This window comes from Mytilus galloprovincialis, chromosome 11 (genome assembly GCF_965363235.1).
Source record: "Mytilus galloprovincialis chromosome 11, xbMytGall1.hap1.1, whole genome shotgun sequence".
Taxonomy (NCBI): domain Eukaryota; kingdom Metazoa; phylum Mollusca; class Bivalvia; order Mytilida; family Mytilidae; genus Mytilus; species Mytilus galloprovincialis.
The window spans coordinates 40429447-40451814 of NC_134848.1; the positions used below are offsets into that span (position 1 = coordinate 40429447).

Below are 22368 nucleotides of genomic sequence, written 5' to 3' on the forward strand. Positions count from 1 at the left end.
TATTCACTCATTTAATAAATGAGAGTAAAAGTGAGAATTAACCTAAGAATTAAATATGATAAACTTACACAAACACCAATAGAACATAATATAAACATATAAATTTACACAAATACCCATAAACACCAAGCACCCATAAAGACCAAATAAATATTCAAACTTACACAAACACCCACAGAACACCAAATAAAAATATAAACTTACACAAACACCAATAGAACACCAAATAAAAATATAAACTTCCACAAACACCAATAGAACACCAAATAAAAATATAAACTTCCACAAACACCAATAGAACACCAAATAAAAATATAACTTACACAAACACCAATAGAACACCAAATAAAAATATAAACTTACACAAACACCCATAGAACACCAAATAAAAATATAATAAAACACCAAAAGAATGTAAACTTACACAAACACCCATAGACAACCAACTAAAAAACTTTAAATTTCACAAACACCCATTAACACCAAATAAAAATATATACTTACACAAACACCCATCAACACCAAATGAACATATAAACTTACACAAACACCTATAGAACATAATATAAACATATATATTACACAAATACCCATAAATACCAAACACCTATCAAGACCAAATAAATATATAAACTTACACAAACACCAATAGAACACCAAATAAAAATATAAACTAAATATACACACTTACACAAACACCCAAAAAGACCAAATAAAAGTACACACTTACACAAACACCCATAGAACACCAAATAAAAATATAAACTTACACAAACACTCACAGAATACCAAATAAAAATATAAACTTACACAAACACCAATAGAACACCAAATAAAAATATAAACTTACACAAACACCAATAGAACACCAAATAAAAATATAAACTTACACAAACACCAAAAGAAAACCAAATAAAATTATAAACTTACACAAACACCCACAGAACACCAAATAAAAATATAAACTTACACAAACACCAATAGAACACCAAATAAAAATATTAACTTACACGAACACCCATAGAACACCAAATAAAAATATAAACTTACACAAACACCAATAGAACACCAAATAAAAATATAAACTTACACAAACACCCATTAACACCAAATAAAAATATAAACTTACACAAACACCAATAGAACACCAGATAAAAATATAAACTTACACAAACACCCATAAAGACCAAATAAAAGTACAAACTTACACAAACACCCATAGAACACCAAATAAAAATATAAACTTACACAAACACCCATAGAACACCAAATAAAAATATAAACTTACACAAACACCCATTAACACCAAATAAAAATATATACTTACACAAATACCCATCAACACCAAATGAACATATAAACTTACACAAACACCTATAGAACATAATATAAACATATATATTACACAAATACCCATAAATACCAAACACCTATCAAGACCAAATAAATATACACACTTACACAAACACCCATAAATACCAAATAAAAGTACACACTTACACAAACACCCATAGAACACCAAATAAAAATATAAACTTACACAAACACCCACAGAACACCAACTAAAAATATAAACTTACACAAACACCAATAGAACACCAACTAAAAATATAAACTTACACAAACACCAATAGAACACCAAATAAAAATATAAACTTACACAAACACCCACAGAACACCAAATAAAAATATAAACTTCCACAAACACCAATAGAACACCAAATAAAAATATAAACTTACACATACACCAAAAGAAAACCAAATAAAATTATAAACTTACACAAACACCCACAGAACGCCAAATAAAAATATAAACTTACACAAACACCAATAGAACACCAAATAAAAATATAAACTTACACAAACACCAATAGAACACCAAATAAAAATATAAACTTACACAAACACCCATTAACACCAAATAAAAATATAAACTTACACAAACACCAATAGAACACCAGATAAAAATATAAACTTACACAAACACCCATAAAGACCAAATAAAAGTACAAACTTACACAAACACCCATAGAACACCAAATAAAAATATAAACTTACACAAACATCCATAGAACACCAAATAAAAATATAAACTTACACAAACACCCATAGAACACCAAATAAAAATATAAACTTACACAAACACCAATAGAACACCAAATAAAAATATAAACTTACACAAATACCAATAGAACACCAAATAAAAATATAAACTTACACAAACACCCATAGAACACCAAATAAAAATATTAACACCAAAAGAAAGTAAACTTACACAAACACCCATAGACAACCAAATAAAAATATAAACACCAAAAGAATGTAAACTTACACAAACACCCATAGACAACCAAATAAAAAACTTTAAATTTCACAAACACCCATTAACACCAAATAAAAATATAAACTTACACAAACACTAATAGAACACCAGATAAAAATATAAACTTACACAAACACCCATAAAGACCAAATAAAAGTACAAACTTACACAAACACCCATAGAACACCAAATAAAAATATAAACTTACACAAACACCCATAGAACACCAAATAAAAATATAAACTTACACAAACACCAATAGAACACCAAATAAAAATATAAACTTACACAAACACCCATAGAACACCAAATAAAAATATAAACTTACACAAACACCAATAGAACACCAAATAAAAATATAAACTTACACAAACACCCATAGAACACCAAATAAAAATATTAACACCAAAAGAATGTAAACTTACACAAACACCCATAGACAACCAAATAAAAATATAAACACCAAAAGAATGTTAACTTACACAAACACCCATAGACAACCAAATAAAAAACTTTAAATTTCACAAACACCCATTAACACCAAATAAAAATATATACTTACACAAACACCAATAGAACACCAATTATAAATATATACTTACAGAAACACCCATCAACACCAAATGAGCATATAAAAATATTAACACCAAAAGAATGTAAACTTACACAAACACCCATAGACAACCAAATAAAAATATAAACACCAAAAGAATGTAAACTTACACAAACACCCATAGACAACCAAATAAAAAACTTTAAATTTCACAAACACTCATTAACACCAAATAAAAATATATACTTACAGAAACACCCATCAACACCAAATGAGCATATAAACTTACACAAACACCTATAGAACACCAAATAAAAATATAAACTTACAAAAAAACCCATCAACAACAAATAAAAATATTAATTTACACAAACACCTATAATACACCAAATAAAAAAATATAAACTTACAGAAATATCCATAGAGCACCAAATAAAAATATAAAATTACAAAAACACCCATAAACACCAAATACAATTATGAACTTACACAAACACCCATAAAAATCAAATCAAGATATCAACTTACACACCCACCTTTAGAACACAAAATAAAAATATAAACTTACACAAACACCCAAACACCGATAAACACCAAATAAAAATTATAAACTAACACAACACCCATAAAAATAAAATCAAGATATCAACTTAAACACACATATCATGCCTATAGAACACAAAAAAAAATATAAACTTACACAAACACCCATAGTACACCAAATACAGCAACATTTTGTGTTTACAATTGTAAATCCCTGATTTAAGTACATTCGTGTATACGTATTGCCGAATCTGGTGTAAAGAAAAATAATCTGAAAGACAAAACATACACAGTTTACTGTGTTGTATATGTTATTACATTATTCTCGACTGTTAGGTTTTATATATAGTTTTAATTATTAATAAACACCGGGCTCAAATTGTAATCCGCTCTTTGCACACCTAGAACCTTTGCAACAATTCTTTGACGGGTCCGTAGGTGGCCTGTTGCAATGCAAAATGTCTGTCCATATCCAATATACACTCTTTTTTCTGTGGCAATCCAAATTTCCCCAATTATCATCTGAATGGCCACTATTAATACAAAAACTACCTATTGTATACATTTTTAACTTGTTCTCGTCCTTAACATGCATGAAATATTTGCCACTGGACGTTAAACCAATTTTAATGTGCACGATAGCAAACGTTATTCTTTGTGATTGCCGTGTCGTTTTGGATTGGCGTCCCTATCACATATATACATATTTAATTTTGTTTGGATGGTAATAGAATCTTCGTAGCACGTATATGATGCAACGCAATTGGCAAGAAATTTTCAACAGATCCAGAACACATGGTAATGTTTGGGGGGGGGGGGGGGGGACGAAAGCACAAAATCAACCAGCAATATTACTGTCATAAACGGTATAGAAATACAACTGAATTGACTTTCTTTTTAGGTGTTCTGCATAGTGACTGTTAGCCACGGTGGGTTTTTTTTCGGAATTCGGACATTATATTCAGTAATGCCGACACCGTTAAATTTCAACAGAAGTGTTTCCGACAATCATCTAAAACAAATCATTCAAAAGGAATGGTTTACCAAAGAAGTAAAGAACAAATACAAATTTTAATGATAATTTCAAAATGTTTTGTAAATGTCTCACATAATGTAAGTCTAATTAGATAAGATTTTAAATATTCAATAATAAAATTGAGAATGGAAATGGGGAATGTGTCAAAGAGACAACAACCCGACCATAGAAAAAAACCAACAACAGGTCTTATAATAACTACTATTTTTTTAAATCTGTCTCATTTGATCTCTAACGGATAGTTGTCTGCATAACAAATTTACCACATAATTAGGCTTATTTTTCATATTTCAGTTCTGTACAAAAATCAAATGGTGTATTTTTAATAGTATGATTTAACTTACTGATATATTATTTTTCAGCGCCTCTTTCTCTGCCATTTGCAGCAAGTGTTCTTCTATGCCTATGTTTCTATATTTTTCAATAACATAGATATAGTTTATGTATAAGGTACCTTCTTCTACAGTTTCATCAAGACCACTATTCAAACACGATAACCTAAATTATAAGTATAACATATGCAATTATATCGTTAAGATCAGATTTTTAACAACAACAAAAAACCGACATGAACTGATGTTCTAGTTTTTCATTGTAAATATACATATTGAGTAAGTACAACATTACTAATGATACAAGTATAAATGTGTCTGGGTTTTTTCTGAGTTCTTGACGTCATCCTTAGTTGGTTCATTTTCTCGGTCTTTGTTTTTATTTCTATATAACTTGTTAACTTTTGCTTAACTGTTCATCCGTTTTCTTATGGTCATAATGCTTTGGTCAGGACGGAGTTTACATGATGAAAAATGTCAAGACGAAAACAGAGGGGAAAAATAAACTAATACTAATTAGCGAAAAAGGGGTAGACACGTTTAAACCCGTTAACTTTGTTTAAACCTGTCCCATGTCAGCCACCTTTAGTTCAGTGGTTCGTACACAATGTAAGTGTTCCTCATTTCTCGTTTTTTTTTATATAGAAAAGACCTGTTTTAGTAGTGTTACACTAGTCATTTTGGTGCCTCTTTATAGCATGCTGCTCGGTGTGAGCGAAGGCTCCACTATGAAGGCCCTGCTTTGAACTATAAGGAAATTGAATAGGACGGAGGGTTGTCTCATTGGCACTCGTACCACATCTTCTTACATCCCATCTAGACCCTCGATCATGGACCTACCACTAAGTACATGTAAACAATGTCAGAGGGAACGAAGCATTATAATATCAATGGCAATGACATGTGCCAATGCTTATTCAGCTGAATACCAAATGGTATCGACCTACCACGAGCAGTTATTACTCTACTAGCCTATGCACAAACTAAAACAATGCTGATGACGCTACCGCCGACGAATAATATTTATCTTAACGCAGTATGAAATGAAAATATGCTTACCCACACAAATCTGTACATCCGAATTCCATTTCATAATCACTTTTACTGAAAAGATATTAAAAAGAATAATCAAATAAAAGTTTTAAAACTAATTTAAAAAAATTATGTCCACCAAAACCTCACGGGTATCTGGGTAAAGAAATACGATCACATTTGTCTTTACCAACATGGGGCGTTTATTTAACCTAGCGGGAAGTACTTATCCGGATCACGATCAGGGCATAATGGGGACGTTCAATACGATATATCGTGTACAGAGAGCGTACGTTAGCGATCTCTTGCAAAAACTCTTTACAGGCTCCGAAGGTTAACTACTGCAAGACTGAATAGCTGTCTTTTACCAATTAACTAGTTTTCGGTTGTTCATACTCGACGACCATTATACTTATTTTTTTTTTTGTATAAATAATTAACTTAGACTCGTTCTAAAAATTTCTGAAATATTTGCCACTGTATGTTAAGAAAACAACAACCAATCAAAACCAACATTGAAGTGATGAAATGTATATTTCAAAATGAGGATGTTCAATCTGATGCCACGTCAACAGAGAATGCCAGGATATTTGCATGTTTACGAACCCTCGCTAAAGCTCTTTACAGTGGTACGTAGGTGGCTTGCCACAATATAAAATGGCTGTACTTTTCCAATATACTCTATTTTTACATTGGCTTCCCAGATTTTCATCTTGGTCGAACATTATACTTGTACCTACACTCTTTTATGAATTGTATATAAACTAGAATCCGTTCTGAACATTTATGAAATATTTGCCACTGGATGTTAAGAAAAAAAACAATAATCAATGACAACACACAAGTTATGACCGATATAATTGTAAATCTTTTTTTCAAATAAAATTCACAAACCTCTTTCTTATTACGTGAAGTCACGGATTACTTTAAACCGCAACAAGCTGGTTATGTATGTTCCAAAATACTAATAGCTTCGTGCCTAGAACACGTAAATATTCCGGTTACATTTCTTATGCATTAAAAAACGATATCGGTTTCATAAATACCTTCTATAATTTGTCATAATCTTTGATGTTTCGATTCATTCTAATGATAACGTTGATATGAGAGCTATTTTGATTCAAATCAAATTAATATGCAATAAAACAACAGCATGCATTAATTTTGTTCAAACATCAAACTCTTTCAACATGTACCACGGGGACCATTAACAAAAGTTTAAATTTAATTGTATCACTTACACAGGGATCGGATCTTGCGGAAATGATAATGTTAATATCCCTACTGAGTCACCATTGTATTCTGTTATAAAGGTGCGTTCGTAGAACCAATCATCTTGTTCTTCGTGATTTCTTGCCGTTATTCTCTTAATGGTGTTTATACTGTAGAATAGAAAAATATATAAATATAGTGTGACGTCGATATTTATTGAACAAGTTAATATTTTTGAAGCCCGACTCCGGGTGCCATTTTTCTTCGATGTGTTGCAGACCCATTGGTAACCTTCGGCTGTTTTCTGCTTTGGTCGGGTTACCGACTCCTTGACCCATTTCCCATTAATAGTTATCCCATAAGGACGCGGTATGTCAGAGTCAGATCACCCCAAAGGCCGGAGGCCTGAGGGGTGATCTGACTCTGACATACCAAGTCCGAATGGGATAACTATTTTACACCCCAGCTTACAATTTTTAAGGCCTAGGTAAATAAATAAAGAAAAATTTATTCGGAAAAATATGACATATTTACTGACAACAAAACTATTCATAATCTATCAAATAAGTGCCCCCATCCGTCACCTCAGAGAAAAAGGACAATTGAAAAGTTTTTTTTTTTTTTTTTCACGGAGTGAACTCTTTGAGTTCTTTTTAAAATGTCATCTTTTTGTGAGTTGAAAATCAAGAGAGCAAATAAAATAGATCCATCTCTATGGTTTTCTTCACTTGCAATATGGAAACTGTCGATGAAAGAGGTTACGAAACAGATGATATCTTGAGCCAAGCTTTGGATCTGGCAGAAGAAGCTGAGGATGACAGCATCTTCATTACACAAAATTCGTTTCGAACAGATCAAGGTAATTAAAATGTTTAGGTTTCGACTTTCTGTTGAAAATTATGTTTATTGATCGGGAATTAAAAATAAATCCTGTCCGTCGATCTGTTTATCCTGGTATTTGTTGGGAGATACGACTTAGAGGGGTGGGGGTGGGGCAATGTCCCTTATCTTTTCTTTTTTTTTTTTTTTTAATTCACCGGCATTGATTCGCTACTGTTTTATGTTAATTTGTTGTATATATCAGTTATAGATCATATCACTCGTTACCGGTATTCATATATAGTATAAGGGAGCAACCATTTCATTTTTAATATGTGGGTGGGGGTGGGGTGGGGTAGGATGAAATGATGAATTTTGAAAAAAGGGTTGACAGGAGTTTTTAGTTAAAAAAAGGCAGGGTGAAAATTTAGTAAAAATTAGTCATGATATAATGGAAAATAAAATTACAGGACAGTGATTACGAATAATAAACAAAAAAGCGGGACAATATTTTTTTTTTAAATTTGTTTTCCTCATACCCCATCCCCCCCCCCCCCCCCACCCCTAATACAGATAAAATTGTAGCTCCCTAAGAAAGTTCAATAACAAAAATTATACGCTTAATCACCGAAGCATGTAATTGATTGACCTGTGTGTTATTGTGTAACGTACGTCTAATTCATTTTACTTTTACTTGATAACGGTAAATCGCACAAGGAATCAGAAAGGTTTACAATATGAAAATAAAGCTAGCAATGCGTTTTTATGCCCCATTTATGGGCATTATGTTTTCTGGTCTGTGCGTCCGTTCGTCCGTCCGTTCGTTCGTCCGTTCGTCCGTTCGTCCGTCTGTCCCGCTTCAGGTTAAAGTTTTTGGTCAAGGTTGTTTTTGATGAAGTTGAAGTCCAATCAACTTGAAACTTAGTATACATGTGCCCTATGATATGATCTTTCTAATTTAAATGCCAAATTAGAGTTTTGACCCCAATTTTACGGTTCACTGATAGAAAATGATAGTGCAAATTTCAGGTTAAAGTTTTTGGCTTCAGGTTAAAGTTTTTGGCTTCAGGTAGTTTTTGATGAAGTTGAAGTCCAATCAACTTGAAACTTAGTATACATGTGCCCTATGATATGATCTTTCTAAATTAAATGCCAAATTAGAGTTTTGACCCCAATTTTACGGTTCACTGATAGAAAATGATAGTGCAAATTTCAGGTTAAAGTTTTTGGCTTCAGGTTAAAGTTTTTGGCTTCAGGTTAAAGTTTTTGGTCAAGGTAGTTTTTGATGAAGTTGAAGTCCAATCAACTTGAAACTTAGTATACATGTGCCCTATGATATGATCTTTCTAATTTAAATGCCAAATTAGAGTTTTGACCCCAATTTTACGGTTCACTGAACATAGAAAATGATAGTGCAAATTTCAGGTTAAAGTTTTTGGCTTCAGGTTAAAGTTTTTGGTCAAGGTAGTTTTTGATGAAGTTGAAGTCCAATCAACTTGAAACTTAGTATACATGTGCCCTATGATATGATCTTTCTAATTTAAATGCCAAATTAGAGTTTTGACCCCAATTTTACGGTTCACTGAACATAGAAAATGATAGTGCAAATTTCAGGTTAAAGTTTTTGGCTTCAGGTTAAAGTTTTTGGTCAAGGTAGTTTTTGATGAAGTTGAAGTCCAATCAACTTGAAACTTAGTATACATGTGCCCTATGATATGATCTTTCTAATTTAAATGCCAAATTAGAGTTTTGACCCCAATTTTACGGTTCACTGAACATAGAAAATGATAGTGCAAATTTCAGGTTAAAGTTTTTGGTCAAGGTAGTTTTTGATAAAGTACAAGTCCAATCAACTTGAAACTTAGTATACATGTTCCCTTTGAAAAGATCATTCTAATTTTAATGCCAAATTAGAGAATTTATTCCAATTTCACAGTCCTTTAAACATAGAAAATGATAGTGTGAGTGGGGCATCCGTGTACTGTGGACACATTCTTGTTAAAAATGTATTATTTTTATGAAAGTGTTTTTACGTGATTCTCTCCTTGAATGCTTGTTAATATATAGTTTAATGTTTAAACCCGTATACAATAAAAAGATTGTTTAATCTCAAAGAATTTTACTATGAAAATAAGAAAATGTGCTAGGATTGCCAATGAGACATTGTTGTCCAACAAAGTTCAAATAGAGTGAATGTTAAGTATTAAAGGCAATCATACTGCCTTTAACACTGAGGGAAAAAAAAACATACTTTACAGTTTATTTAAATGAAATTCTTACGATGCAAAAGGACAATAAACAAAACAAAATAAACACATATGCAAGATAAATGTTTCAGGAACTAAAACCAATTGAATGGCACCAAACGCAACAACAGCAATGAAATACAATGACTCATCAAAATGTCCAAATTTATAATAAAAATTATTTTATAGAACTTTACCGAATAAAAAAATAAAGACACACTAATGATAAAAAAAAAAACACTGATGGTACATGTAACTACTTTATGACGTGAGTCTAAGATCAAAGTTGAAGTCCGTACTGTGATCTTTAACAATTTTATAATTTATTACTAGTTATCTCACTGGCAATCATAAAACATCTTCTTGATAACATGCTTTCTTTTCTGTTTGTAGATGAGAGTGACACATTTGACCATGGTGATATAAACTTTGCTTTAGATGCTAGCAATTTATTTGAAAACGATGCTCCTGTATTCAATCAAGTTACCAGAGCACACACAGCTAGCGGTAAGTGTTCAGTATGGTTACGTAATATACTCAACAACACAAATAACGCATCACATCTTTCCATAAGCAGATAATCTATATATGTTTGATAACATTTTATGAACATGCAGTATATTTTCAACATGATATTTGAAATAATCGGCTTTTTTAGGAACAAAGTTCCTGTTTTCCGGCGTTATTGGGTATCTGAATTCCTTATAAAAAAACTTTTACATTAAGAAAGAAATTGATAGAGATGATGCTTTTTCAGTTGTTGAATATATATTTGAAAAATGATGACTCAGTTTAATACGAGCAAGAAAAGTGTGTTATTATGTTTGTTAAATATTATATTCCGATTCTAAATATATCATAAGAGTTGTCTCATTGGCACGCATACAACATCTACTTATATCCATTAAAATAACAGTGGGAAATGATTAGTTAAAATACAAAACGAAAAGTGTTGTAACTTGACTAAAAGCTTTTAGAAAAGGTTTTTGACGAGCCTTCGACTTAAGTCGAAAAAGCGACTCCTAGCGATCCTACATTGAATTTCCATCGCCGTCGTCTGCAGCATCCGCAAATATTAGAAAAGAACACTGTGGTTAAAGATTTTGAAATTTAGTAACTTTCCTTCACTACCTACCAAACTTTGACAGAAGCTTGTTTATGTTCATATGATACTATATATATGATAGTATCCAGAAGTAAATTTTGTAAAAATAAAATTCCATTTTTCCGTTATATACTTATAAATGGACTTAGATTTTCTGCAATGAAACATTAGATTCACTGTGTGGTTCGGGGTTTTAAAATTTTAATAACTTTCTTAAAATATCCGGGATTGTACCAAACTTGGACAGGAGCTTGTTAAAGATCATATTATTTTACTTATAAATGGTATTTTTCTTTCAGTTATTTTACATAAAGTCTGCCGTTAAAGTTTTTAAAACATTTATAAGATTCATAAACTATCCTGAATTTTTAATAAACTCATACAAAAGCTTATAAGAATCAATAGACAGTATCGAGAGGAATATTTTTATTGTGTTTTTTTTTTCATTTATGTTGAGTGTGCGATTAACATCAAAAGTATGCCAGACACTGGGTTCCGTGGAACCCTTACACATTTTATTTTGCGAATTCAGGGAACTCGCTTCGACGTTGTTATGGTTAATGTGCTCGCCTCGAGTGCAGAAATGTTTAATCCTTCATTGGATCAAATCAAAAGCTTCAACATTCGATGGCATGAGGGTCTTGAGAGTGATCCTCAATTGTAAATTCTTTAATTTTTAACATAATTTTACAATTAATTCAGTACTTATGATGAACCCTATTGTTAACATTTCCCGACTCCATTATTCTCTATTTGATATTTAATGCATGGTTTTCTCTGCGGTTTTTTTCTGTAGCATTGATGTGTTATTCTTTAATCTGTAAACCTTATATGTTTTCGTGCGGACTATTACTTCATGAGCTAGCAACTGTGTATAAATTTCGTTATCGTCTTTATTATGCATCTAACTTGCCACTGGACGACAAACAACCATCCATTCGACCATTTTGGGTGATACTATTATTTAATCAAATTGCGACCAATTTACATTTTTAAGAATGGAAATGTGTTATCCCCTTTTGTCTCGCCTTAACGGAGTCGAAAAACGAGACAAATGTAAACGATTTTTGGTGTCGACAGCAATGTATAAGTATGTGGTTAAGTCTAGTTTATAATGAATCACAAGTGGTAGGTCAATCAAATGTGGTATGCGGTTGTTTTAGAGCTGACACATCTCATTTCCATGGAGATTATTAGGCTCCGTCCCCTCAGTCATGGTCTATTGTCTCTGGAACTGTGTCTTATTTTACATGTCTTAGTTTGTGATTAGATCAGTTTATGGGGAGCCTGTCCTTAATTTTCATTTCCTTATATTTCAGACCCAATCAACGGTCAGGATTCAGCCAATAGATTTGCTTTTTTGACGGAATCAGAGGTAAGGAAAGAAATGGAAGTCTGTGTACCGAATAACACTAAGAGGAAAGCAACGTGGGCATACAATTTATATTGTTCCTGGAAGACAGCAGCACACAATCAAGAGTTTTCACCATCAATCAAATGTGCTCTGGAGAAGGATATTTTGAATTTGGTCGATGAGGAACTTATTTTGTTACTGCCTTTATTCTTTACATCCGTGAAACGACAAGATGGTGAGGAATATCAATCAGATACCATATTTTCTATTGCATGTGGCTTAATGAAATATTTCGAAATTAATGGTAAAAACTTTCAATTGCTCTCTGGAGAACAATTTAAGTCTGTAAGAAATGTTATTAGTAATACCATGCGCAAAAAAGTAGTAGCTGGCGTTGGTTTATTTAAAAAGAAAGCTGATCCAATACCTCCACCAATTGAAGAGCAACTTTGGGAAAATGGTCATTTGGGAACAGACACTCCACAGAAACTCCTCCGCACAATGTTTTGGCTTATTGGTGTTAATTTTGGTTTAAGAGGTGGTCAGGAACACAGGAGCCTCACCATGGACAATTTTAAGATATGTTCTGGATATATCCAGTATACTGAATCTATTTCTAAAACATATCGTGGTGGTCTCGGAACACAGGAATATTGAGCCCCATTCAGCAAAAGCCTACAGTAACGCCCAACAGCCAGATAGGTGCATTGTGAATGTGTTTCAGTTATACTTGAGCAAATTACCTGCCGAAAGACCCCCATCAGTATTTTATTTTAAGCCACTTGTAACATGTGCAAAGCCAGTATGGTTTAGTAAGCAACCTGTTGGAAGGCAAAAACTCGAAAATATTGTTAAGGACATTATGAATGACGCAGGGGTAGATGGGTTTTTTACTAACCACAGTCTTCGTGCTACAACAGCGACTAGATTATTCAACGCTGGGGTTCCAGAACAATTGGTCCGGGAACAAACGGGACACCGAAGTAATGCTATTTGGTCCTACAATAGACCAAGCGAGGGACAAAAGCGTAAAGTGTCCGAAATTCTGCAATTGCAGAAAATTGAAAGTGATAACGTACAAGCTGAAGACACCAATAATCTGAAATGCGTACAGTTAAAGGAGGGATCAGAAACCGTGATAGCCGGAAAAAGATCGAAGTCAGAAGGAATGTCTTTCGTCTTTAATAACTCGAATGTTACATTCAATTTTAAATAGACATATCGGCGTATTTCATTCAATAAATATATAGTGTATTAAAATTGATGATTGATTTTATTGAAATATTTATTCTTTCTATTTTAAACAATTTTGATGATTCGACCCCTATAAAGTCATTCCCATGAATGAAAATTTATTTGACCCCCCTTTTTTTCTCTTAAAAAAAATATATAATCACTTGTTCATGTATATAAGGGCAAACTTAGATGACATATATTCTTGTAAGCAATCAGTGAGTATATTTTACTGAAAGTGTCATCCTACTGAACAGTATTCTGCCATCGCTAACGAACCTATTGTTATATTTACAATAGGCTTTAATTAGAACTGGGGTGATCTGGCTGGGGTGATCCGGCTCAGATCACCCCAGTTTAAACAAAGGAGCTGGTGTGTAATTTTAATTCTCAAATGTATAAACAATGTGTAACTGCATCATGTCACATGTCTTAATTAACCAAAAAAATATAGCAAATTTGTCGCAGTATTTATTGATCAAGGAAATAACATATCATAATTCAGGGAACCACGTACAGCCACGCGCAAGCAGAAGCGGTGCATGTGACCGTTCGTCTAGACGTCGGACATGCGATCAGCTCGGTTGGCTGTCAAACATTCCGCGGCACGTATTTCAAAACAGTAAAATAAAAGTAGATGTAAAAATGGTTGATCTGAATAACAGTTGAAAAAACTACATGCAAGATTGGAACTGAAAATTCGACTATGTCGGATAGGGCAGAATTTTAACATATTATAATTCAGGGAACCACGTACAGCCACGCGCAAGCAGAAGCAGCGCATGTGACCGTACGTCTAGACGTCAGACACGCGATCACCTCGGTTGGCTGTTCAACGTTCATCGGCAAGTATTTCAAAACAGGAAAATAAAAGTAGATGTAAAAATGGTTGATCGGAATAACAGCTGAAAACTACATGTAAGATTGTAACTGAAAATTCGACTATGTCGGACAGGGCAGAATTTTTTCAGGGAACCACGTACAGCCAGCAGAAGCGGCGCATGTGACCGTACGTCTATACCTCTGTCCATCTTTGAGCTAAAAAATGTAACCGAAAAAGCAAAATGATCATTTGCACTACTTTTATAATTGTCAGAATTGCATTGCTTAGCAGCTACTTACCTTCCTGCACTGGTAGCATGTATGTATTCGGCTCTTTTCGCTTCTACCTTTAGGTCTGCAACAAATTTACAATCATTTTCGCTTCTTGTCATGGTCCGAATATTGACTGGAACCTCATTATTTGTAGTGACGACATTGCTATTAGAATTAGTTGGTGCCCGTGTTATAACATTTGTCATATTACCATGTTGTGTGTTGTTTACGTTTATTTTACAATACACACCTAAAATATGTGTATAAAGTATTGATCTTTTTATAGGTGAACTTTAAATATATAACTACACGATACAGTTTATCTGTTCTTAATCACTCTATTAAATAGGCTAGTTTTGTACAATGTCAGTTTAAAAATAATATTTTATTTCTAAACACAAAAGAGGAATAACAAGGATAAAACGGAGAAAATTTCTATTCATGTTAATTTCAGGTACAGTACTAGTGGATCCTCTGCATCCCAACTTTACATAAAGGAGGAAGTTTTAGTATTTTGTCGGTACATAAAACTAGAGGTTCTCACGAGCCTGTGTCGTGACTGCGTACTTTTTCATCCCACACAACTAACCGGGTGGCCAACTTCGGTCAGGTTTGACTGCCGGTCGGAAAAAAAGACCAAAGTGATCATATCTAATAGTACATTTCCCAGTCACCCTTTACCAAATTATTTCAAAAAATAAAAAAAAAAAAAAGGCTACAATGTAGAAAGTTTTGCTGTACCTGTTAAATTAAAACATTACTTAACATTACATTGTATTACAATATATGCATACTTATGAGAACTCATAAGATCGTACATTCTCTTGATACTTTTTACTTATAATTATTTGGCATTGCACAAGTTCATGCGTTTTATTACGTCTATACCTAAAACCGATGAATATATGTGAGCCAAAATTTGTTCCTGTGAAAAGAGTTCCAGTGGAACTAATTTCAGCAGGAAATATGTTCTGGGAGAACTTATTTCACAGACAATTTCTATATAATTTGTTCCATCTCTATGAAATAAGTTCCACACTTTACCTGGTGAAATAAGTTCTGGGTTGGTGAAATTTGTTCCTTACCCAGTGAAATAAGTTCCATGTTTGTGAGATTTGTTCCTTACCTGGTGAAATAAGTTCTGGATTTGTGAGATTTGTTCCTCACCTTGTGAAATAAGTTCCTTGTCTGTGAAATATGTTCCACTGGTTAAACAAGTTATCTTATATATACTGAGCAATTGTCATCAGTAAGTTTAAAGTCGTTATAAAAAGCATGTATTATATTAATAATGTAATAAATAGAAAGTGTAAACATCCAATTTGGATCATGGGGAGTAAAGCAAAAGTTTAATAACATGCTCAACTAATAATACTAAAAATGACACTTATGAGCCAGGAAAGAGTAGAATAAGATATAATGATAAAAGTCATTCCGAAAAAAAGTATTATAACGGTTAAAGATGAACTATTGAACTTTTTTAAAAAGGACAAAGTGACTGATCAATTATATTAAAAGACATAAAGAAACAAAAGACACACTCTTTAAAAACTGTGCAATGACCATAGCTAAGTACATGTATGATTAGAACACCCATGACGGATCAACAGGAAACAAGGAGGTCGATTACAACATAAACGATAAAACATAGATACAATGTATGATACATTATAATCGCTTTTATTTCTTATCTTCACCCTACAGTCATGCCTTCAATTGCAAATGTACCCCATGCAAGCACAGGACTTAATTTCGGTGAAATAGTTTCGAACAGAACATTTTCATTGATTTCAATAAAATACCTTCATTCAAAACTAATATCACAGGAACTTATTTCACTTTTTTTTTAAATATTAATATTGGAACAAATGGTGCTGTGATTTTTGTTCCGGAACTTATTGCACACTTGGTTAAAAAATTAGTTCCAGAACAAATTTTATAGTGCTGGAACATATTTTCTGTGACATAAGTTCCAGTGGAATATATTTCCTATGAAATTTGTTCCGGTGGAACAAATGTCACGCCGGAACAAATTTTGTGTTACAAATATACTAACTAATACTTAAGATACATAATTTGCCTCCTAGTTGTAATTCGCTTTGACATAACTATCAGTTACTTCAATTACTCCTTTCTCGGTATTTTATGTATATGGTTTATGTGCCTACATTTTGAGTTGAGCTAATTGCAACTGTACAGTTTTTTTTTATCATTTTGTGCTGTTACGCGAGTGTCCCTTGTTGAGGAGAGCCGATGTTGGGGACTCACTTGTCTAATCCCGCTGCATTTTTTGTTTTTATTGGTCCAACGTCAGGAGCCTTTAATAAATGGTTATATACATGTAGACCTGTCATATTTTTTTCTTTTTTTATACATAATTTTTAAGTTACCAATATATAACCGTTAGTTTCTTCGTTTTAATTATTTCACATTTTTTTTTTATATCGGGGCCCTTTTTAGCAGACTATATGGAATAGGTTTTCCTCTATGTGAAATATTGCAAATAGGACTATAATTATTATTTTATAAATACACTCCCTTCATTTAAACTTAGGTATGAAGTTGTCTCACTGGCCATCACATCACATCTACAAAGCTTTATATGAAAAAAAAGTAAAATAAAGCAATTGGAATGCCATGTAAGTCATTCGGCAAACTAAGTCCAACGAGCTCCTATGCCTGCTTTCGTCTAGGCGAATTTGGACCAACATTGGCATTTAGAAGAGCCTTAAATTGTGAAAAGTAAGTCAATAACGTAAAATAACAAACATATTTATCTCTGATTTTTTTCTACGATTAGACTGTTGCATCAACATCAGCCATTAAGCAGTGACATTAAAACTTTGAGTATATTGATGCTGTTGCCATAATTGGTGGATATTGCTATTGCATACATCATTCAATAACGTGTTTGCTTTGAATAAAACGTAGCTTGCATGCACCATTATCAATTTTAATACATATAAAAGCAATATTAATATTAAAAAATCACAAGTTTACAAAACATATTTATATTGAAATTATTCAATTAAAATATAATACAATCTATCAAATATCATAGATAAACTAAATATGTGATCTAAGCTCAAATTTGCATAACCCTAACAAATATGTACATATAAAAAGTTAACAATACAAAATATTTAAGTTTTGGAGGATATGCTGAAATTAAGCCTGATAGTTCGGACAAGGTGGTCAATAGATAGTTCACGATGCAAAGAATTCCAATCAGGACGATGCTAGGGGCAGTCTTAAACTTGCAGTACAATTTGAGCTTGGTTTGTTTTGCCCCGTGTTGATTCCTCACTGTGACGTTGAGATGAAGAATAGCAATAAAAGCGCTGTTCCGTGGCTGTTTGTGTGTTTCGCTGTGCGTGTTCTATTTTTATATCATGATTGGAAACCCCACATATCTTTTGTGTTTTTATTTTGTTTGAGAGTACCAAACTGTTAGTATATAGGGCTAATGTCATATTTTTAAAATGGCTTCAAACAAGCCCTTTTTTTCCATTTGCAATTGGTATAAAATATGATAAAAAAATAAAAATATTTCTCTCTTTCCATGCTTGCGAATATAAATTTTAACTCGTAAACTTAAAATCTGATATAATGTCTCCAACATTTACAGCGCCCTGTGGTCTTCGTAACACCAGTCCACAACTTAGCACGTAACTGCTTACTCATCATAATATAAACTGTAAAGTTCAGGGAAAATCCAATAATCAAAATGAGGTCGTTATATCTCTTGATTATACCCTTATTTCTCAAATCAGAACGTGTGTACATGGAAGGATTGAAATACATGAGCATGTTGATAAAAAAAGTTACTATAAGCGGTAACTCTGATAACAAAAATACAAAACAAATTAACACAACTGTTATAGCTGAAATTTGGGTTCTTCTCTGAAGAACAGCACTATCGGTCCACGGTAGTTTTCTTCTCAATACCGTTAACTTGCATATTATATATATTGTACAAAAAGATACAATCAAACATGCTAGCAGAATGCATACGTTAAATGAAGTAAGATGATGCACTAATAATTCATGATCAATATTGTCATTTCGTATGCAACATCTGCCGTGGAAATTTTTAAACTTAGATGCACCATCATAGAAAACCCGAGAATATATGCAAATGGCAATGGCAAACGTTAAAACAGAACAAACAATACTGACTCTGTTATTAAGATGTATTTTGGTCCAGATTGGAAATAATAGAGCTGCAGTTTTCTGGAGACACAACAGTAAGGTTATTAGGATTGATGTAACATGGAAAGCATATCTAAAGGCAGCAAAAAGATCAAGAATAAAACATTCTGGAAATTCTAAAATAAATAACCAGGAATATCCATTTCGATTATACCCGCGGTTATCATATATTTGATTGGCGATAATTATCGGAACGGTCATAAGGAGTGCAGCAGTAGTATCAGATAGAGCCAAAGCTGACAGAAGAATGGTGACCGGTGTTCTGTTGTCTTTTTGTAGAAATATCAAAAGAACAAAGGTATTCACAACTATCACTTCCACTGCTATTGCTAGTTGCACATACGTTGTTGTTGTATCTGGTATCGCAAATCTCATATCATTGTACTCTGGTGATGGACATGGAAATAGAATATCAAAACAATTGTTTTCTTGACTGAAGTTGTTTAAATTATCAATATTCAGAATGAAAGTGTCATTTGTGGTCGTATGGAAGCCACTAAGATAAACATATTGGATAAATTCTTCTTTACATGATTGGTGCTTTTGAGTGAAATGGATCGGAAAGTTAGATTTTTTGTGGTACAGTGCAAATTGGTTATCATATTTGTACAATGTAACGCAGAACTGGTTATTGTAGAAAGCATATTCCCAGCAAGTTGAATTATGCGACATAAAATGGTATATGTCATCATTTGTTAATATATTGTTTTTCGCTTTAATGAATTCTTTGAAACGACATGTACAATTGTTAATTCCGTCTGCAAAATATATTCGTACATCGAAAAAGTACGGAATAATGTCATCAATAAAACTTATATTGTACGTCAAAGAAGGGTCCAATAATAACTTTTGAATCGTCGTTCCATTTTGGCAATCTTGATGAATGTCTTTTAAATGTGTTCCATTCCAAAAACTAGTTGACTCTTGTAAAAGGCGAGAGCTATTCTTACTGTCAGCAACTGCAAAAAAGTAGAATAAACTATGAGGGGCTTGAATCTTTTACAGGATAAAAAGGCAATACATCCTCGATCAAATTTCTGACTTCTCATGTTACCATGATAATAACAATCAAAACCAAGGAGTAAAGAAAGACTTAAAAAACTAAGGGACATTTACATCAACAGTTATAAATAATAATAAAGAAACAACAAGAATTCACTAAAACCGGGAGTGAAATCAGATGCTCCGGAAGGGTAAGCATTTCCTGTACCGTATACGGCACCCGTGTGATGTAAAGAACATTGTAGTTGGTTTAAGCAGAGTTAATTTATTTAGGTGGAGTATATAGAGTGGTTTACTTTTTCGATCTTATTGCCAATAAAACCATCTTTATTTAAATAAAGGACATAGTATTACTTGAATATATATTAAGAAAATAGTACATACCTTCATTTGCCCGAATACTTGATAGTAGTAGTGGAAGAAAAACAGAAACAAACATTATTAGAAACCTGGTTTAAAAAAAAATACATAATTTTATTTCCATTGAAAATAACAGTAGTATAAAAATCAAGTCTTAACTTTCTATTGAAAATGTCGTAACATCGTAAGTAGTGGTAACTACAGTCTAATATTGACTTAACAATAACTGCTCAGTCTTCTGTATTGTCATGTGTTCTATTGTCTGTCTGTTTGTCCTTTTCCTTCTTTCACATGGAGTTTTCAGATTCTTTTAAATTTATTAGTTTGAATGTACCTTTGATAACATTCGCCTCTCTCTCTCTCTCTCTCTCTCTCTCTCTGTTAATATAACTTCTGGTGTTTTTTTTTTACTATTAACCTCATATATATTCTTCGCTTTTGTATCACATGTAATCAAAGAGAAAGTGTAGGTGAAGTAAATAATATATTCAATGAGTACATAGTTTAAATATTTAAAATTTAAGGACGAAATATCCACAATCATGATTTTCTTGATCAGAGTGAACAGGTATGATGTCCCAATCACACCACAAATGTTTTTGAGCGTCAGAGCTTGTTAAGGTATAAGTCAGAAATATTTCTTAGAAATTACGAAAATATAAAAGGTATTACTAATGAAGACTCATAATTTTTTATATCACAGTATGCTGATGACACCACACATTTTAGATGGTTCACCAGAATCTTTAGATGCATCTCTTTGTGTTTTAGAACTATATGCTGAATGGTCTGGTCTCAAGATGAATTTAGAGAAAACAAAGGTAGTCTGGAAAAAGATCGATGTGTGTAAAGTGGGGATTGGAGTGGGGTTCCAACAGATTTACGCTCTTGGGTATTAAATATTCAGTAGACCTACAAGAAATGGAAACACTAAATTTTGAACACAAATTTAAAGAGATGGAAATAACAATGAAAAGTCTAACGAATACTTTTCCCCAACTGGAAAAATTACTATAATTAAAAGTCTTATAATGTCAAAGCTCAATCACCTATTTCTAACGTTACCAAATCTTAATAATGGATTACTAAATCAATTCATAAAAAAGATATTTGACTTTATTTTGGATGGTAAACCAGACAAATTTAAAAGAGAAACAATTGCTCAAATATATAAACTGGGTGGACTTAATCTTCCATGTGCTCCACGAAACCTCTTTCTGATTTATTAACATCTATTTTGTCAGCAATCAAAGACGGGCTTCAAAGTTATTGTAAAACTGCCTATTCTAGAGGTGGCGTGAATCAGATGTTGATACTTAAAAACTCCAAAGATCTTTTAGAGTACATAAAATCTAACTCTCTTTCATCTTGTAACAGTATTAAAACATTTGACTTTTCTACTCTTCACACAAGTATTCCACATTCCAAACTAAAAGACAAATTGAAAGAGTTGGTATTGCTTTGCTTCATAAAAAAGAATGGCCAACGTAGATACAAGTATCTTGTCTTAGGGAGGGATAAATCATACTTTGTAAAGGATCACTCTTCAAACTAAAAATTCTCTGAAACTGATATTATCAAGATGCTTGCTTTCTTGATTGACAATATATTCGTTACGTTCGGAGGACGTGTTTTTCAACAGACTGTCGGCATTCTAATGGGAACAAACTGTGCCCCTCTAATTGCCGACTTGAATCTGTATTTTTTATCATAAGGCTGACTCCATGCAGGAACTTCTCAAAAAGAAAGATAAGAAGTTAATAATATCATTTAACTCTACTTTCCGCTATATAGATGATGTTCTTTCACTAAATAATTCAAAATTTGGTGACTATGTGGAACGCATCTATCCCATCGAACTAGAGATAAAAGATACTACAGATACAGTTAAGTCGGCCTCATATTTTGACT

The 22368-nt window shown here is 32.5% G+C and overlaps 1 protein-coding gene across 3 annotated transcripts in view; it reads right to left on the reverse strand.

The window, feature by feature from the left end:
• Positions 1-15179, reverse strand: part of LOC143052176 (uncharacterized) — a 142706-nt gene extending 127527 nt beyond the window's left edge. For 2 of the 3 annotated variants that reach the window (XM_076225136.1, XM_076225135.1), the window contains exons 1-2: positions 14911-15179; positions 7061-7201 (exon numbers count right to left, since the gene is read on the reverse strand). In XM_076225136.1, coding sequence (XP_076081251.1) covers positions 7061-7201; positions 14911-15089 — 320 coding nt within the window. In that variant the 5' untranslated portion in view covers positions 15090-15179. Of the gene's footprint in view, positions 1-3576; positions 3691-4799; positions 4954-5846; positions 5892-7060; positions 7202-14910 lie in introns of all 3 variants that reach the window. The other variant, XM_076225134.1, reaches the window with a different exon arrangement.
• Positions 15180-22368: the final 7189 nt, after the last annotated feature.